The sequence below is a fragment of the Onychostruthus taczanowskii genome, unplaced genomic scaffold (assembly GCF_017590055.1).
Source record: "Onychostruthus taczanowskii isolate IOZ18803 unplaced genomic scaffold, ASM1759005v1 scaffold32, whole genome shotgun sequence".
NCBI classification, from domain to species: Eukaryota; Metazoa; Chordata; class Aves; order Passeriformes; family Passeridae; genus Onychostruthus; species Onychostruthus taczanowskii.
The window spans coordinates 8446779-8465932 of record NW_024500572.1 but is presented as its reverse complement, the minus strand read 5'-3'; the positions used below and the strand labels follow the sequence as shown (position 1 = coordinate 8465932).

The 19154-nt window shown below is 40.4% G+C and overlaps 1 protein-coding gene across 2 annotated transcripts in view; it reads left to right on the top strand.

The window, feature by feature from the left end:
• The first annotated feature begins 7 nt into the window (after positions 1–7).
• Positions 8–19154, top strand: part of PI4KA (phosphatidylinositol 4-kinase alpha) — a 53585-nt gene continuing 34438 nt past the window's right edge. Inside the window, exons 1-19 of one of the 2 annotated variants that reach the window (XM_041410057.1) lie at positions 8–127; positions 2166–2282; positions 3427–3520; positions 4196–4284; positions 4762–4834; positions 5162–5421; positions 6104–6173; positions 8103–8251; positions 8832–8897; positions 9881–9977; positions 10372–10563; positions 11295–11395; positions 12151–12280; positions 13000–13132; positions 13819–13914; positions 14620–14803; positions 15529–15632; positions 16566–16734; positions 18215–18265. In XM_041410057.1, the coding sequence (XP_041265991.1) occupies positions 2184–2282; positions 3427–3520; positions 4196–4284; positions 4762–4834; positions 5162–5421; positions 6104–6173; positions 8103–8251; positions 8832–8897; positions 9881–9977; positions 10372–10563; positions 11295–11395; positions 12151–12280; positions 13000–13132; positions 13819–13914; positions 14620–14803; positions 15529–15632; positions 16566–16734; positions 18215–18265 (2157 nt within the window). In that variant the 5' untranslated portion in view covers positions 8–127; positions 2166–2183. The remainder of the gene's footprint in view (positions 128–2165; positions 2283–3426; positions 3521–4195; positions 4285–4761; positions 4835–5161; positions 5422–6103; positions 6174–8102; positions 8252–8831; positions 8898–9880; positions 9978–10371; positions 10564–11294; positions 11396–12150; positions 12281–12999; positions 13133–13818; positions 13915–14619; positions 14804–15528; positions 15633–16565; positions 16735–18214; positions 18266–19154) is intronic. The other variant, XM_041410056.1, reaches the window with a different exon arrangement.

The following is a 19154-nucleotide window of genomic DNA, read 5'->3' as shown; positions in this document are numbered from 1 at the left end:
CTCCGCGGGCCCCGCGGGGCGCGGGAGCAGCGCGGCCACCGCGGCCACCGCGCGCGGCTTCTACTTCAACACGGTACTGTCACTGGCACGGTCGCTGGCGGTGCAGAACCCGGCGCCTCTGGAGAAGGTGAGGGGCGTTTGTGGGGAGCGGCCGTCACGCGTGGGGCGCTGCGTGCGTGCAGGCTGCGGGGCTGTCACGCGTGGATCCGCGTGTGGCGGGGGGGCCGTGCCCGGGAGGAGTGGCCGCCGTGTGCGAGGGCTCGCGAGCAGCCCGCTGGGCGCCGTTTGTGCCCCTCCTGCGCGCTGTCCGTGCCGTGTGCGGGTGTCCGGCCGCCCCTTGGCACTGCCACGCGTGGGAAGCGCGGTGCGGGCAGCGAGCGTGCCCGCGGGCCGGGAGATGCCCCGGGGGTGCGGCTGTGCCTGGGCGGGGCTGTCTGTGCTCTCTGAGGGGGTTCTGTCAGCCCGGCTTCGTCCGGCTCTGCCTTCGGGGCAGCTGGGCCTCAGGGATGCTCGTGTGGGCCAGCTTGACCCACAAATCCCTGTCAGCAGCGCACCCTCGGGGCAAGGAACCGGGTCTTGCTGCGTGTCCCCCAAGTCTGTGGAATAAAGTCTTGTGGGAATAATTAGTCGCAACCTAATTAGGGCTGGCTTTCCTCCACGTATCTGGTTAAATCCAGGCGAGGCAGTCAGTGCCGGGTGAAATAAAGCCGTGGGTGAGCTGAAGGGAGAAGCGCGGCGATCCGAGTGTGGGCAGTGCCCGGGGGCTGCCCCGCTCCCCGGGCAGTGCTGCTGCCCGCCGCAGGGGTGACAGCCGGCTGTGCTGGGACTGGGCACCAAGTGACAGCGTGTCCGAATTGTATCGGGCAGTAATCGTGACTAAATAGCTGAAAAAAGCACCGCTCTGTGCTGTTGAAAACTATAGTGCTTGTTCTGGGCCCGCTGTCGCAGCTTTCTTTTCTTATTTCTTGTTCTGGAAATGTTCCGCTTGTGTGGCAGCCAACGGTGAATAATTTTTCTGTGCCCTGCTGTTGGTTCACAAATATCCAGGGATTTTATTTTTTTTTTTCCAATTTGGCAGAATACAGCAGTTCAGTTATAGTAACAGCTCATATCTAGCTGGTGTTGCTCACTCCTGTTATTGCACATGTAATCTGACGTGGAACACATGTATCAGCAGTCGTCTTCCAAAGTTCATATTTCCTCTGCTGTATTTTATAGTGAGCAAGAGGATTATCTGCAGGTCTTGAAATTAGGAGGTCTGGCAGTTGAAGGGCCAGAACTTTCTATTCCACTGAGCATCCAGTCAGTTTTTCTAATCCTCTAGGGATGTTGTTTCTTGTTTTAGAAGTTTCGAGGTGGGATGTTCAGAGAGTTATCTAAATAGGAAGTGACTTGGCATTCAAACATAGGTGAGTCAAACATAGTTATTTATTATGGATGGCCTTTCTAGATAGTATTTATTGACATTAAGGAAACAATTAACATTAAGGATTATTAGCATCAAGGAAATTTGTAAAAAAGACGACATGCTTGTTGCATTCCCATTTGTTAACGATTCTGCAGAAGAGCAAAGTATTTGTAATGTTTGATGTATTCTTTAAATGTGTGTTTGCTAAATATGGAGTAAAGTAATAGGTGAATAGTGCAAAAATATGAATTCTGAATACTTAATCTGTTATGTTGAAAGGATTTGAGCAGGAGTCATACACAGGTTGGTAACAGTTAATTGTTCAGTGCCATATATGTAGGAGGTATTGGTGCAGCTGTAATTAAAGCTCCATCCACCTATTTTTTGTTTACAGGAATTGAGTAAATATAATGAAAGTGCCTTCTGCTCATTTCCTGCACATCTAAAAGTGAGGTAGTGAAACAAAGGCTTTATCCTACTTCAGCACTTTGATCAAGTGTTGAAGAAAAACCTTTAAATTGACCCACGTTGTAGTAAAAATGTTTGACATCTACTTGAGATTTTTCTGCCTTTTTCTGGTTTCTGTCATTCCTCACTTTTTCCTGGCCCTTGGATATTCTCACTGGGATTGATGACTGAAGGAAGGTAATGTTGCCAGATGTATTCCAGAAGGTGGAAAGACCACTGTGCCCTTCAAACAAGCTTCAGTTTGGTTTCCAGTCTTGTTCCACTGTTTTTTCCCTCTGCTGTTTTTCAGGTACAAAAGCTGCTCTGTATGTGTCCAGTGGATTTCCATGGGATTTTCCAGTTGGATGAACGTCGCAGGGATGCTGTTATTGCTTTAGGAATCTTCCTAATTGAATCTGACCTTCAGGTATTTTTTCCACTTAGGCTACCTATTTAACTTCAAAGATCTTGGATTAATTCAAGTTTAGTTGTTCAGTGAATGAAGAGTTGGTATTTGCTCTTCATAAAAGTAGATAAAAAGATCAGAGATAAGGAATGGATGCTGTCAGGAGAGCAAGGAAATACTGATAAGTGTGATAGGCAGTAGCCATGGCACTGCCACAGCCAAACTGCTGCTGTGTTTTCTGGTCATCATGGCTGAAGCAGAGAAAGGAAAGAGTATTCAGGAGGATTTACTCAAACCAGATGTGTCACTGTGTGTTGTTCCCCACATGCTCCTGACTGACAGGGATGCTCCGATGCACTCCTGAAGGCCAGGTTTGCAATAGGCCCTTCCATGCCAGGATAAACAGACATTCAGGGCACACAGGCTGCATTGTACACAAGCATCCCTTCTGTGTCTGCCAGCAGGGCCAGCACAAGCTGGTTCTCCTCCCTGTGACTGCTGGGGCTGGTATTGTTCTGTGTAGAGGAGGGGAAGAGTGGACAGAGTCCCAGCTCCAATGCTATTAGACCTGACTTTAAATTCTTTCATATTGCTAAGGTTTGCATCAGACCTGAATTGCCTCCTATTTAGTACCCATGTGCTATGGTACAGCTTGCATGGATACTATTGACCTTGTTCTTTGTTCTTTTTGTGTTTGGTTGGGGTTTTTTTATAAGGCAGCTGTGCTGTGCTTTGAGTTGCAGGTGAGGGAGCTGAAGTGTTACATGGATGTGTTAAGTGGCTTGTCTAAGGCCCTGGGATGTGTCACATGTACTGAATTGGCACTGGCACTCTGAATTTCTAGCTGTCTTAAATTTATTTTGGGAGCTTGCTGTCAATTAATAAAGTGTTTGGGGTTAGGTACTGTTCTGGAACTTTCTTCTCCAGCTTTTACAGAGAATGAGCTGTTGCCTGGAGTTAAAGATTTGGATTTAAGGCGCTGAATGGGGTTACTTTCATTTGCTTGTTTGGAAATCAATTTTGCAATAGTCAAGAAGCCTGTGGAGTAATCATTAGAAGCAAGTTCTGTGTATGCTAATGTAATTTTACTGTATCTCTAAAGTATCTTAAGATTATATGGTTCAGCTGTTTTTCTCCATTTTAAATAGAATACTTTCTTCTTTAGCACAAGGATCACGTGGTTCCTTACCTTCTGCGACTCCTGAAGGGCCTTCCCAAAGTCCAGTGGATAGAAGAAAGCAATGCACGGAAAGGCAGAGGTGATGTTTGGGGTTTTTGATCTTTGTCATGGAATGCCAGCCAGGAGACAGACATAGCAAAGGTTGTTCAGGACACGGTTCAAGGGGAGGGGAGAAGTCCTGCTATGTTCTTACTTAGCTCCTGGCTTGACAGCTTTTAATATTGATTTTCTTCAGAAGCCAAAGGAAGTTGAATAGATCCCTGTTTTCCTGCTTTGCTGCTTTTGATGAATTGCACTTTCCAAATAGTTCTGTGTTCAATATATTTTGTTACTAAATTGGTGAAGATTGTGTAGTAGCTAGAGTAGGAGAGTGGAACATGAGATCTGTTGCTGTACTTTTAGCTTTGATGCTTAGTTGCTGTTTAAACCACTTCATTTTTTTGTTCCCTTAATGTAAGAATACTTCCATACAGTATTATATAATTAAGATTTATTTCTGATAAGTTGAAAGCCTGGGAAGGTTTTTAATTCTGATTTTTCTTTCTTTTAACATTTATGTTGAAATTATGATGGTTAGAGGGTTTCTAAATTTTGTACAAGCCTTCTAACCATCATAATTTCATCTACAGTCTGCCTCAGGACTTTGTGACATGGGAGTCACTTGTGTCTTCTTGCTTTATTATAGTTTGCTCTTTCTATGTTGGTTCTCTCTAACAAGGCTTAAGTGGCTGATTTTCTCTCCATTACTTTGCAGGTGTGCTTCCAGTGGCAGAAAACTTCAGCTTCTGCTTGGTGACCTTGTTGTCTGACGTGGCTTACAGGGATGCATCTTTCCGAGAGCAGGTGGAGTTCAAGCCTGTGCTGTTGTATTGCCCCGATCTCCGGTGCTGCGATCCTCACAAATGGCTGGAGAAGAGCACAGCTGCTCCCTGTCTGCAAGGGGCTGATTGCTTTAGCATGTGCACTGATGCTTTAATTTGCTGTGTTAATAGTCAAGTACCTACAGGATATTCGTAGGTCTGCAGTTACTTTTGGGTGTCAGTTGCTGAGGCCAGCGTTTTAAAATTCCAGTTTTGGTACTGAGGTTGGGAGTGCTGCAGTTTCATTGTGTGCTACTTGCAGCTCACTGCAGACTTTACAGGAGAGGCTCTGTAACCTGAGTGAGGGCAATGTAATCTTTTAGTCACACAACATTAAGAAATGTTCACAGAGGTGCTTACGCTAATGTTTACAAATTTCATTTGTTTTAATGATCTGGTGTAAGATAACGATATCTTTTTACCAAAAGATATTTTTGTATGTCTGTCTTGATGGCTTTAGATCTTGGATACAGTCCTACAAGTAATGCAGTTCCTGTTGGGAATGTGCCAGACAACCCAAATGCACGATAAAGGTAGTGATAAAATTGTTACTGTATTTGTAACTCCTGTCCTCTGAACTTCTCTTGTGTGTGTTTGCTGGTTATCAGGATCAATCCTGAAAAGTGAGTTTTGTCTTTCAGCTTCCCTTAGCACTTCTCTGTTCTGTTTGTTGCTGACTGGAAAGTACAGAAGCAGAATTGTAGTAATTTGTGATGCTTTCATGGTTTTTCCTCTGCTTGTACAAATCAGTTGCTGTAAAGCACTTTAGGCTGAAACAGTTTAGTAAAGTGGCAGCAAAACCATGAAGAGGAAGTTTTAAGTTACTGTTATTTGCCATTACATGTGTTTTTCTTTTCCAGAGTATTTATGCAAGTATGCAGTGCCCTGCCTGATAGGAATTTCTCGAGCCTTTGGTCGATACAGCAATTCAGAGGAGGCTCTCCTTTCAAAGCTTTTTCCTAAAATTCCCCCACATTCCCTGAGAGTTCCAGAAGAGCTCGAAGGAATTCGCCGTCGGTCCTTTAATGATTTCAGATCAATTCTTCCCAGTTCTCTGCTCACTGTTTGCCAGGAAGGATCACTGAAGAGAAAGGCTAGCAGTGTATGCAGCATCACACAGGTTTGTATGACTTGCTCTGTGCTGGAGTCAGCACTGAGATGATTTCTTGGTCTCAGTGGAGTTAAGACTTAAGCCTGGATATGCTGAGAGTCTCTTAACACATTGTTTGAGCAGATAAAAACGTCTTTATTGTGGTTCCACAACTGAGTTTCAAAATAGTTTTGTACTTTCTGAATTACAGAACAAGCAGTGACAATTATAGTAGCAGCTGTACTAGTAAGTCTTTACATGGAGCATTTGGCAAATCCCATTCCTTGTGTTATTATCATTAAAAGGCATTGTAATGTATATCAGTAAAACTGGGAAGCTGCACTTAATGGCTGAAGCTTTCACGAGAGGATACAGGAGCTCTTCCTGGTTTCACCAGGAGCTGTGGATGTTCATTGTCTTGGGGGAAGACTGGATTCAGATGGTGGTTTGAAACTAAGATATTTACAGGCATAGTTTCATACAGTAGAGGAGTCATCTCTCTGATCTCTTCCCTTTAGTCAAAAGCACTGAACTGGCATTTTTTAACTTCCCATTTTTGGCTGCAGTTGAGCTGTTAGACCCAGCAATATGTAGTTCCTGTTAGTTTTGCTTGAAGCTGTGTTTCATTTTAAAGTGTCCAATCTATTCCCTGACAGGTTTTTAAATGTTTTATCAATATTTTCTAAAATACAGCTTTTGTACAATGTTTCAGGTTAGTCCTGAACGTGGGTTTCCTGCTCCCAGCTCTCCTGGAGGACCTGCTGCAATTCATTACTTTGAAGGTAGATTACCTTAAGGAACAGTCTGTGATTTTGGGTGTGATTGGGGTTTTGTTGCTATTTACAGAAAATTTAAAACAAAAAACCTTTTGACCCCTTCCTCTGCCTTTTAGAATCCTTATATGAATTCAGTGGCACATGCTGGCTAGGATTTTTTTAAAAAACAGTAGGAAGTAATTATTAACAGCAATAATTTCCAGGCTCAGTTGTTTTTTACTTGTTTCTTGATTCCCTTCCTGCTAGGCAGTGCCTAGTACTGAAGAGCTTAATTCAACTAGGCCAGAAAGATTTCAGGAGATTAGGCTGAGTAACTTTGAGGAACAAGAGTTAATATTGTGCTTCAGTAGACAGCTACATTGTTGATCTAGGGTCTGGAATTTTGAGGCTTGTGGCACACTGCATAAATTCAAAACAACTGCTCCATTTGGAGTGAGTGTGATGTGGGCCATTGTGGAAGACCCACTAATTTTCTGGAGCAAGAAATACTAAAGAAGACACTGAAGTGTTCACTAGTGTGCATTGGTTACTGTATCATAAAAGGCCAAAACCTGAGAAAGTTTCATGAATTAACATGCAAACTCTTAACTCCTGAGCTGTGGTAGAGCTCCATCTGTGAGTTCTAAGTCAAAGGAGGGCTTAAAAATAAACTCTGCTTTGTGAGTCAAGTGGGGGGACCAGCTCTGCATCTGAGCTGTTTTGGTGTCTCTGGTTTTGTCTGGCCCTTTCAGGTTTTTAAGTTTGGGCTTTCTCTCTTCTAGGGCCATTCTCCTCTCTAAAGCCCTGGCTTAAATTAATTTCTTCCACATTGCTTTCCTTTTTTCTTCACATTGTTATTTCTAGAGGCATCTCTTCCTCAGTCATATAATGGGATTACGGAGTAATTATTAAATTGCAAAGTAGGAACAGACTGTTTATCTTCTGTCTACTGTGTTGAACCAGTGTATTCTTCAATGTTGTGGTCTTCATGGTTTGAATTAAAAAAAATAAACAAACCCCAAAGGTTGAGGGTTAGAGAGTTACTATTGTAGTAGAACAGAAATAATCTTAAATCTTTAGGTGGACAGCTTTGTAAAATCCTTTGGATTATTTTAGTTGTCTCTCTGGTAGAGTTATGATTATTCCAGTCAGGATTTTATTTTCAATACTACTTCTACCAAATATTTCAGCTACAGTCAGTTCTTGGATTACTTCTGTTGATATAGTTTGTGATAGTCTTGCCTTCTGAAGAAGATGAGTAGTGACCTTGGTTTTATTCTGGCCAAGGCTAACAGCTAAAAAAAAAGAACTGAGGACTTTTTTTTTTTGTTGTCAATAAATAGTCTTACTTAAAAGCCTTTTAATCACAAGAACATTACTCTAGCACAGCCAGCTGAGCACTTCAGAAAGCATGAGATGTAATTTCTCAAGAGGAAACAGAGCCAAGAGCAGTTTGCTGAGCAAGTTGTTTGCTTAATAGAGTACTTGAATCTGAAAAATAATTTTATTCTCTTTGCTTTCAAATTGCTGTGGTGAATTGGTGCCTATTCTAAGATGAGCACTGTGCCATGTGTTCATTTAATCTAATACAGGGAAAAACCTTGCAGGATAGTTTTGACTTAACCTGTTCTTTACATCTCTGTGCTTCTGATCTAAGGGGCATTTACAAATGTTTTCAGGTAGATGCACATCAATAGTGTGGAAAGGTTTGTCAGAAGTATCTCTGACATGGACACAAGTTATTGTAATGAATTCTCTGTTATGATAGTAAGCTTCTAATGACAATTGTATCATAGTTTTCTGTCTTTATTTACCAGTGGATGAGCTGAAATGCACCTCTGGCAAGATAAAGACTGTTAGAAAAAACTCTTTTGTAGTGGCTAAATGCTTCCATTAAAGACAGTTAATATCCTTTCTCTCCTCAAACTTGTATTTCCGTTATTTTTTTCTGATCAGGTTCATATCTTCCTGATGGGAGTGCACTGGATCCTGATTATTACTTCTCCACAATCAGCTCCAGCTTTTCAGTTTCTCCTCTCTTCAATGGTATTAACAATAAAGAGTTTAACATCCCACTGGAAACGCTCCGGCGGCTGTTGAACATGGTACGTGATGGCTCCTTGTGAACATTGCAGTGACACTGTATTCTAGAGATTTGCTAGAAATAGATGCAGTTTAAGCTTTTAGAACTGCAAGTAAAATGACAGCCTTTATCTCTCAAGCTTTGTGTAATTTTATTTTTATGGCATTTAATGTCATGCTTCAATAGCATTCTGGAAAGCTCTCATAATAACCATGCAGAATTGGGAAAATTAACTTAAGTTTGTCAGCTGCTGCCTGCTTGAGTCTTGCAGACCACTTGTTCTGGTGTAACCTGCATACTGCTAGTTGCTGAAATAGAAGATTGGGTTTTGCTGTGAGAGTGAGACTTCCTGAAGGTTTTGCTGGGAATTCACACAAGTGGCAGAAGCTGCAGGCCCTGTCTGCTTCTGGCATCAGCTATTCTGGAACAGCAGAGAGGCTCAAGTGTTCTTGTTGCAGCCTTAATTTCATCTGAGGCTTCGTAGTGTAGTGATTTGTGTTTTCTGTGCATAAGCAAAATTTTATTAAATTATATTCTGCTCCTATCTAGAGTCACTAACAGGAAACATCCGGTTATAGTTTGGTTTTTTTTTTCCTCCACAGGTAAAGCAGATCGTTGAGGATTCTCTTCTGAAGACCTTAGATGCAGTTTTAGCTGAAGTTGCAGAGGTGTGGTTTTACCTTCTTCCTTTCATGACTTTAATACTTCATTTTTTGCCTTATTACTTGCAAAATTAGCATTTTACCTATGTAAGGTATACCTTCTCTTTGCAAAATGATACTAATTTCCTTTCTGAGCAGTTCTTTCAGTGGTTTAAATCTAGCCTTGGACTGTGTAAAAATGGTCAAGGAGGGTGATATTGTTCACTAACATAGGAGAAAATAGTTATTTTCCTACATTATCTCTGTCCTAATAAATTACATCATTGGTTGCCCAAAACTGGTTTACTGTTGACAAAGGTCTTTCTTGCATATTGCAGTGACATGGTCTTTTTTCACATATATGAAATGCATTGGTTGTTTTCAGCTTGTGGCTTGGAAATCACTGCTGCTCTTCTAGGTGCCATTTCTATGAGTTTGTCAGTGTTGCAGCTCATGGACTCTCAGAGGTGGCAGATTTGGTTCTTTAGGTCTGTGAGCCCTCATTTCAGAACAAGGATTTGTTTCTTCTTCTCCCTTCCCCTGGGTGCAGTTCTGTCCCAGCTTCCACCACATTTTATGGAGTTTGCCTCATTTCCTCAGGGCATAAAGCTGTGGTGAAAGGGGTGTGTGCTGAAATGTGTACAGAAATGACTCTGCTTTGCTCTCAGCCTCTCAGCACTGCCTTGTTCAAAATATAGGCCTGAGTGGAGACAACTTCAGCCTCTCTTTTTGCCATCTCAGTAAAGTGAGAGCTTTGAGTCCCCCCCTTTTTTTTTTCTTTTTAGCCCCATTGTTAGAGAAACAGACGTGCTCTTCAAATCAGTGAATTTTGTTTAGTGCATTGAATGGCTGTACTTTTATTAAAAGTAGAGGGGGGAAAGCTGTGAGGTTACTTCTTGTACCTGTTTTTTATGCTTGTTTACTTTGTGGAGGGGGAGTGAGATTTACTTATTTGTATAATGGAAAACACTTCCTTTTGAATCTAGCAGATTGCTTCTTTCATTTTTCAGATGAGTTGTAGTCCAGATCTCCATTACAAAACCTTCAGTGACCCTCTTTACCTTGCTCAGTTTAAAATGCTGAGAGACACACTATACTATATGAAAGGTATAGTATTTATTTATTTTTATTTACCCTTCATTATAATTAAGATCACAAGCATCATCTGCTTTGTATTGAGTGCTTGAACATTGGGTTTGCATTTCCTGGGAGCTCTACCTCTTGTATTAAGTTTGTATTTTGAAATGTTTCCATATTAAAAAGGTGCTATGAAAGTAGAAAAAAATATTTTGGCCACCCACCCCATTAAAAGGATTAATAGGTGGCATTTGTATTATCTGTTGCCTGGTGGACTTTGCTATGATATTTGTCTTTTAGACAGGACATAAACTTGATTAAATAATATAATTTGTAATGTAGCAATGGCTTTTATATATGCTGTTATTCTGATAGACTGACTTGCATCCTTCCAGTATAACGTTGTTTCCTTTTCTTTCTTTAGACCTTCCCAACTCATTTGTGAAGGAAATCCACGATTTTGTGCTGGAGCAATTCAACAGCAGCCAGTCAGAACTTCAGAAAATCCTCCACGATATGGATCGACTGCACAACGAACTGAGCCCTTTAAAACTGCGCTGTCAGGCCAATGCTGCCTGCGTGGATCTCATGGTGTGGGCTGTGAAAGATGAGCAAAGTAAAAAAAATGCTCTTTGGTCTCTGCAGTGTCTGTTCATTGTGTTCTAAGTTGTAGAAATACTTACAGAGTAGCTGGGTAACAGAGAAATACTAAATTTCAGTGGAATACTTTGTGCTTTTAGAATACAAGGGTAAAACTTCCATCAAAAGGTTGTCAGATTAGTTGGCTGGGTAGAAGGACATCTCTTTATAGAAATGGAAACAGAAACTTCCTATTACTTATCTGCAGGGGAAGCTATAAATGCTTAATTGCATGCAGCTATTTGTTTTCTAGTTTCTGTTTTATTTATTGCTCTTCATGTCATAAATATTTCTCAGTGGTTCTTTTAAAGAAAACGTTTTTTCTTCATTGCTAGCTAGCAGGACTGGGAAGCTCTTTGTTACTTTTCCTGTATTTTCTTTCTCGTTGTATAAGTCTTACATCTGCTGAATATGTGGAGGATTTTTTCCCTTTGGACATTGCAATACTTAATTTCTGTTCAGTATGAAGTATGTTCAAAATCAGCTTTAAGTAGTGTCATTCTTTCAGTCACAGTGTTTGATAGAGCTGTTTGGGGCAGGTGCTAAGTTTCTAAAACTGTTTTTGCAGAAGCAACACTAAATCTTATACAACAAGATGGAAGCTTAGAAATTGTCTCCATTATTTTAGAAATTCCAGTAAGGATTGGGTTGTGGGTGGCCTAATAACAAATGAAAAATATTTTTTTTCTGTTGGATTTTTTATTTAAGGTGCAGAAAACCTGTGCATCAAGTTATCAGAGAAGCTGCAGTCAAAAACCTCAAGCAAAGTCATAATTGCTCACTTGCCTCTGCTGATTTGCTGTTTGCAGGTCTGTCTTTACAGTATTTGTAATTACTGCAATTACTCACTGTACCAGTGAATGAGAATTTGGGGAGTTTTACAGGTTGCTAGAACACTTTATCTGCTCTTCTTATTACTTCACATCACTGTGTTCTGTATTTGGATTTTAGAGATCTGGTGTAAAAACTAGGAACTGCTTTTAGAATTTTCTTAGCTTAGCTATTTCTTGAAGAATAATATTCATGAGGGGTTTTTAATCAGGATTTAATTTTTGGACTATTCAGCTTCTTAGTGCCTTACACAAATAATTAAAATATTGGGACTGGCAGGTCACTGAGGTTTTGGATTAAGCCTTGGTTATTCTAATTTTTGTCTTCTTATTGGGCACTTATCCAGTCTGAACAAATGTGGTGTTTTTCACCACGTAAGTTGTAAGTTATCAGGTTCCTCTAAATGTTGGCACTTGTACAGTACCTTTACATTTGGAGAGTGCAGTTCATTTCATGGAACTCCTGTGAAAAAACCCAGGAAGAGAACAGCAAGGCTTGAGTGGTATATGACACACTCTAGAATAACCTGAAACAGTTAGAGGCTTAAAATATCTAAATCTTCTGCTAAAAAATGAACCTCTCAAAACTGCGTAGGATTTTTTTTGTTTTCTGTTTGTTTGTATTGAGCTGGAGTTGCAAGCTTGCAGCTGAAATAAAAATAGTACTGTTTTATTCTAAAGCAATTTTTTTATTGGTTTCGTCTTGGTTTTTGTTTTTTTCTTTCCCTTTTTAGGGTCTGGGTCGTTTATGTGAGAGGTTCCCTGTTGTGGTTCATTCTGTCAATCCATCACTGAGAGACTTTCTTGTGATACCTTCCCCAGTGCTTGTAAAACTTTACAAATACCACAGCCAGTATCACACAGGTAAAGGAAAAAAGCCTGTGCTCCAGAATGATTGTTTTCCATACGTTTTGGTATTTTGTGGTGATGCAGCTGTAGGTGGAAATGGAGATGGAATTGTGTAATTGTTTTTTTGGCGACAGGGAGGAGGGAAACAAGTGAAACTCTGGTAGAAGTGTATCTAAGGGTAAGCAGCAGAACTGCTGTGTCTCTTCTGCTGACACTGAGCACTTCTGTCTTGAGTGAGACTGCAGCCAGAGCCAGTGCATAATTATCCTCATAGTGAGGGAAAAGAATCACATACCCAGTTGGAACCTCCCTTGTTTCGACTTGGGGCTGTTGTGTCTAATTCTCCTACAAAGGCTGCTTGTCTGCCCTGTAGCCTACTTTGCAGCTTGGGAGGCAGCCACTGGCTCTGTCCAAAGCTGCTTCTTCTCCAGAATGAACGAGGTCACGTTCCTCACACTCCCCATACCCATCCTCTGCTCCTGCCATGTGACTGTCTTGGCATTTGGCAGGTTTTTGTTGTTGTTTTTAGATTTTAATATTGAATGATGATTTCCAGAAGAAAAATGTTCAATTCAAATCACTTGCTGATGCAAAAGCAGTATTGTAATGCTAGAGCAAAACAGTAAAGTAGTAAGTGGCTAAATTTAGGAATAATGATTTAGGAATAGACAAATGCAATAATGGCTTGTATAGCTGATCAAGTGCTGTTGATTTCTGTATTCCTGCGTTCTTAGTAGGTGGAAATGACATTAAGATTAGTGTCACCAATGAGCATTCAGAGTCCACTCTAAGTGTAATGTCTGGCAAGAAAGGTCAGCCATCCATGTATGAGCAGCTGCGTGACATTGCCATAGACAACATCTGCAGGTAAGAGGGGGCTGGCACCATGCTGGGCATGTGCTATTTCCCTGGCACCATGCTGGACATGTGCTATTTCCCTGGCAGAAAAGCACAGTGCCCATTTAGAAGGTTCTGCTCTGTGCTGCCATGAAGTCTTTGTGCCTTGTTTGGTCATGACTTTGTTTTCCTTCAGGCATCTCTTGGTTCTGTTTATGTCCTAACTGTAAAACAATAATTCAGTCTTACTGTTTTGCTTCCCATGTCTGCTAGTCACCGTTTTCAGTAGGTAGGTGTTTTTGAAGCTATTCAGTAAGGTTTTTTTTGTTTTTAGTTTAGATTGTCACATTGACTGAGCCTCGTGTAACAGAAAGGTTGTCACACACTTGTGTGGGCAGTGATTATTCTTCCCTTTTAGACAGCTGCAGAGAGCTAGAGGGAAGACATAGTTGGTGACTAGAGGCAAGGAATTAGTTTCAAAGCAGTGGGTTCTGAATTTACCTTATTGTATATTCTGGTCAGTATTGTTTCTGGAGAAAGCAGAAGTAGAAACTCGGCTCATTTTTTAAAGTGTATCTGCAGTGTTCCTTGGCAATCAGTTCTTACTCTTCAGTGTAAACCTGCTTCCCTTGTATATAGATGGCATGAATTTACAGTAGTTAAAAGTGATATGTTTTATTGATGCATCATGTTTTTTCTGTCCATTGTTACTGCAGGTGCTTGAAAGCTGGCTTGACTATAGATTCGGTGATTGTTGAGGCCTTTCTTGCCAGTTTATCCAACCGTCTGTACATCTCTCAGGAGAATGATAAGTAAGTTGTCAGTCAGTCATAAAACCAATTTTTCCTTCACTCAATGAATCTTAGACTTATTCTAAGATACAAGTACTGGCAGCATTATTTTAGAATAAAATGTTACTGAGATTAATGGGCTTGTGCATGGGGTCAAGATCTTCCTGTGCCAAGTCTTTGCAGAGCTGAGCCCGTTTTCATACTGGGAGGTATGGATTCAGTTTAACTGATTGAATCAGCAAATCTTTAGTGAATATTAGCCAATTTTGAGTCCTCAGCTGAGTGATGCTTTCTCTTCAAGCTTCAGCTGTCCTTTTTGGCTAGACACATATTGTCACTTGTGGCATTTTGCTCAGCGTTTAAGAGCCTTGCTAACCAAGAAGTCTCATGGGGGAGGTTCTGTAGTAGCTGGTCTGACTGTCTTAGTATTTTGCCCATCATTTTTGCCTTTGTTAATGTTGTTTTTGGAACAGTTTGTTCATCGATTAGTGTGGACCTCCTCAATAATGAGTTTGGGAGAGGTTATTTTTTATTTTGAAAATCAGTCTGTGCAAGTCTATCCTCTAATGCTGGGGATGTATAGAGTTGGGGCAGTATTGAAGCTGCTGGTGATGTTTAAATTTAGTATAGAAGTTGTTACTTATCTGAAATGTAACTGAGGTCTTGATAACTTGTTTAACAATTACATTTAACCCATTGAGATTTTTTGTTTGTTTTCCTTAACAGGGAAGCTCATTTGATTCCTGACCACACAATTCGTGCTCTAGGGCACATTGCAGTGGCACTGAGGGACACCCCAAAAATGATGGAACCCATCCTGCAGATCTTACAGCAGAAGTTTTGCCAGCCACCTTCTCATCTTGATGTACTCATCATTGATCAGCTTGGCTGTTTGGTCATCACTGGAAATGTAAGGAAAGAATTGGCCAAGAGAATGCCAGTTCATGATTCCTTTCCTTTAGTTAAATGGAAATATATTTTAGAAAGTGCATTTGCAGAAGGCTTTTAAGGCTTCTCTTTTCTACTACAGGTAGACACTTGTACAGTCTTTGTGATATCAGACAACAAAAACTGTGATAATGTGTAAAGTGCTGTCTCTGTAAAGAAGATGAATCACCATAGAAAATAAGAGTCTTTTTAAAAAAAGACTATAAAGCCCACCAAACTCAATGTTTTCAAAAGTTACTATGTTTTTAAACTTGGCCTATCACAAAGAAGTGGAGAGTATTTTCTTTTTGTATCAGTAATTAACTTTCAAAGTCTTGTAGGCTCATACATTTAAAAGTATGGAAGATTGTCTTCTTTAGTCTTATAAAGATTAATTGACTTTTTCCAAATGTTATTTGTGCATCTGAAAAAACAATTAATTGCCCGAACTCAGAAGCCTGAAAAAATTGCTTCCATCAGGAAGGCAGAATTAAAGACCATAATAAATTTGTTAAAATTTGATCCATTAAAAACATTCACAAAAGCACTTGTACTGTTTGCTTCATGGGAGCTGAAACCATTGCTCAGGCTGTGGCTGAACACCTCTCTGAAGAACTTGATAATACTTGGAGTATTTTACAGGGTTGATCTTTAGAGAGATGGTATTCAGTAAGCTTTACTTAGGGATTTGGTTTTGTTTTTTTGCAGCAATACATTTATGGTGAGGTGTGGAATCTGTTTCAGCAAATCAGTGTTAAAGCAAGCTCAGTTGTTTACTCTGCCACAAAAGACTATAAGGACCACGGATACAGGTAACACTTAGCTGTGTCCCTTAAATCATATCAAATAAAACTATATCAAACACCCTTTATGCTGCTTAGGGGTTTTTCACCTTTTCCCACTATCAAGTTTTATTACAAGGTTGTAACTTGTACTGTTCTTTGATGTTAAAAAGAAATGAGTTAATTTAGAAATAATAGCGCTTCAAAATGCAGAGATTCCTGAAAATGCTTTTCACTACAGCTAGCATTGAAAACTTTTACCTCTGTAAGGAGTCAGTATTTATGAAAGATAATTGGCATTGATGACTTATGTTATCTGTAATTACAGTAATTAATTACTAAATTATGGTAATTAATTACTAAATCTCTTAGCCCAGAAAAGCTGAGAGTGTGATTTGTTTTTTTTTAATGTGATCCTGGTACTTGTTAGGGAGTAAATGCAAACCATTAACAATTTAATTCTTTGTATGTAAGTTATACATTGTTGTCCCCACTAGAAATAAATATTATCACTGACTCTGTTGGTAGCTGGGGTAGACCTTCAATGCAGAATGGGAGTAGCTGAGAGGACTGTTCCTGTCAGTGTATTTTAACAATGCTGTCTCAACTTCAGCAACTGATACGAGTTGTGATTCTTCTGCTCAAGAGCTTTCCCAAAACAGAAACATGCCCTTGGCTGCTTTTTGTCTGCTACAGGAAAGTACTTAAAGTACTTTCCTTGTGGCCATGACAGCATCATAAATGGAACATCCTCCAAAGGCACAACTTAAAAATAGTTTTTCACATAAATACCAATTGCATTCCAATTGTCAGTAAGTGCTGCTCATAAAAACAGCAAGAGAAAAAACTGGGTGGAAATATGTCAGTAGCCTTATTACAAGAGCTACTGTCAGTATTATGAAGAAAACACTGACAATATAAAACCTGAGGAATTGCTTGTTCATAACTGTTCTTTCTCCTCAGGCACTGCTCCTTGGCAGTCATTAACGCCCTGGCCAACATCGCTGCCAACATCCAGGTAGAGCACCTTGTGGATGAGCTGCTGATGAACCTGCTGGAGCTGTTTGTTCAGCTTGGGCTCGAAGGAAAGAGGGCTAGTGAGAGAGCAAGTGAAAAAGGACCAGCACTGAAGGTCAGACATGCACTGGTTTTTAACTGTGTGCAGCTGTGCTTTATGTGGGGGGCTCTGCTGAACACACAGGGAAAACCCTTGCTGTGCTAAGCCTGAGAGTGTGTTCTGGGGCTGGAGTGGGAGTGCAGGTCTGGGATGCCTGACTGATTGTGTGGAGTGTCCCAGGTAAAACAGGGAGTAGCTGCAGTTCAGCTAGACTGCCTGGAGTGTCAGAGGCAGGGAAACATGGGATGCACTGGAATCAGTATGGGAGACAAAGTGCTGCACTGACTGAAGGCTGTGCAACTCTGCAAATGGAGAAATGACAGAATTCAGATGGATTGAGCTAGGAGGCAGTGTTTCTTTACTGTGAAGATCCTAAGAGCAGTTCTCACTAGAACATTCTACTCAATGCAGAGTACAAGTTATGAAAGGTATTCTGTGAGTGAGTCACATGCAGTGGATTGTACTGAAGTTAACAAAAAAAACCCATGGTGACTTTTTCCAATTGTCCCTCCCCCTTAGAGTGTCTTCTGTGCTATTATTTTATTCCCTCCAAAAATATTTTAAGACCCATCTTTTGTTTGCTTTATCTTGACTCTCCAGGAAAGATAACTGAAATATGTTTTAGTTGGGTTGTACCATTATTGTTTCATCTGAAGACTATTTGGCTTTGTTCCTCTATTGCTCTCTTCTTTCCTGCTTTGTTTTTCTTTTTGGTTTGTTCCACTTCATGCAAAGCTGTACCCTGTTAGCATATCTTCCCTGCCTCATCTGTGTGGGGCCAGCAGTCTCTCTCTTGTAAGGAGGGAGCTGGAGCATTCCCTGTTTCCCAGATCTAGTGTGGAGGGATATGGGAGGTTGGGAATGACTGCAGAGAGATGTCTCAGTGTGGTGTCTGTGCCATCACTGTTTGCTTGATCAGAAAAGGTGAGAAATGATGTGCTGTGCTCAGTAAATGTTTTTAATTCTTTAATACCCTGCTTGGCGTAGAGCAAAGACACTTGTATAGCTGCAGTTTAAAAAGTCCTAAAAAGTCAAAGGAAATAGTGTTTTCCTTATGCTTCTTATGTTTCAATGGGAAAGGCTGCTCCTCCTGCTTAAATAAATTCTTGAAAATCCTGTCTTTTTACAGGCTTGTTATTTTTGGCTTCATTTTGATAGTAAAATGAAACTTGTGGTAAACATTTGATACTTGTTTGTGGCCACCCATTTAATGTGATCATTTTCCTAGCAGTTATTGAATCTCTACAGACTGTGTGCTGACAGGGGAAAAAATCCCTTCAGTAGTCCACGAGGAAAACCTGAAAAGCTTTGTTTAAAGATTCCAGGGTGTGTTCAGTCCTGTGGATTTCATGGGTGCTCTCTTGACCACCTTGTGCACATCTCTTTGCAAGATACACAGTTGTAATTGCAATGTTTGATCCTTGAAATATTTTTTTTAGCAAATTCTTTAGAAATGCTTTTGTAGATGTTTTGAGCATTTCCTTTTTCTTCTCAGGCCTCCAGTAGTGCAGGGAACCTGGGTGTGCTTATCCCTGTCATTGCTGTGGTGAGTATCCAATGAAACAATTACTGCAAACAATTTTTCTCTCATTTATCAAATACTGGTGCTATTTCAAGCAAAATGGTTTGATTGACTGGTACTGCAGAGGTGGCCATCCAAGAGAAATGTAGTACTACTGTAAAATAATGCACCTAGCTCTAAGGGGGGGAAATATTCTTTTGATAATGACAAATCTCTTGAAAATAAAGAATCTTTTGTGATTCGAGGTTAGATTGTTTCAAGCCATGAATTCAGGAGATTCTTGAGCTAAATAACACTGCAGGGAATATTACTTTGATTAGTATTTGGCATGCAGTGTAATAAACAGCACATATCTGTGGCCTAAGGAGAAGTGAAAAACAAAAGTTAATAGAAACAAAGTAAAAAAAAAAAAATTAGTTTGGCAGCAAAGTGAATTCTGCTTCTTAAAAGGAAAAAAAATCGTTGATAAAGAAGAGGGTAAGTGTCCCATGTCTTCTGAAATGAGAATGAACTGTCAGGCTGAAAGCATTTTAGGAAATGTGCAAGGACACTGATGTCCATGCCAGACCAGTTTATCCCAAAGCATATCTGTGTTCACTCTTGGATGTCATTTTTTTCTGGGAAAAAACCATTTCTTTTAACAAAGTACAAGTGCTAATTCAGGAAAAAATTGTAGATCTAGATCTCTAATGGAAAATTTGGTATGTCCAAGGCCTGTTACCAGGTCAGTAGGACTATTTGCCTAACTGCTGTAGCTTTTACAAAAAAAAGGTCACATCTGAAAGATCCATAGACAAACTTCCTGAAGGACAAAAGGCATCATGCTGCTTGTTTCCCTCCTGAAGCTGAATTATGCTGTGGAACTTTTCCTGCACAGCTGCTGGGACAAAAGGGAAAAATGTATCCCATGCTT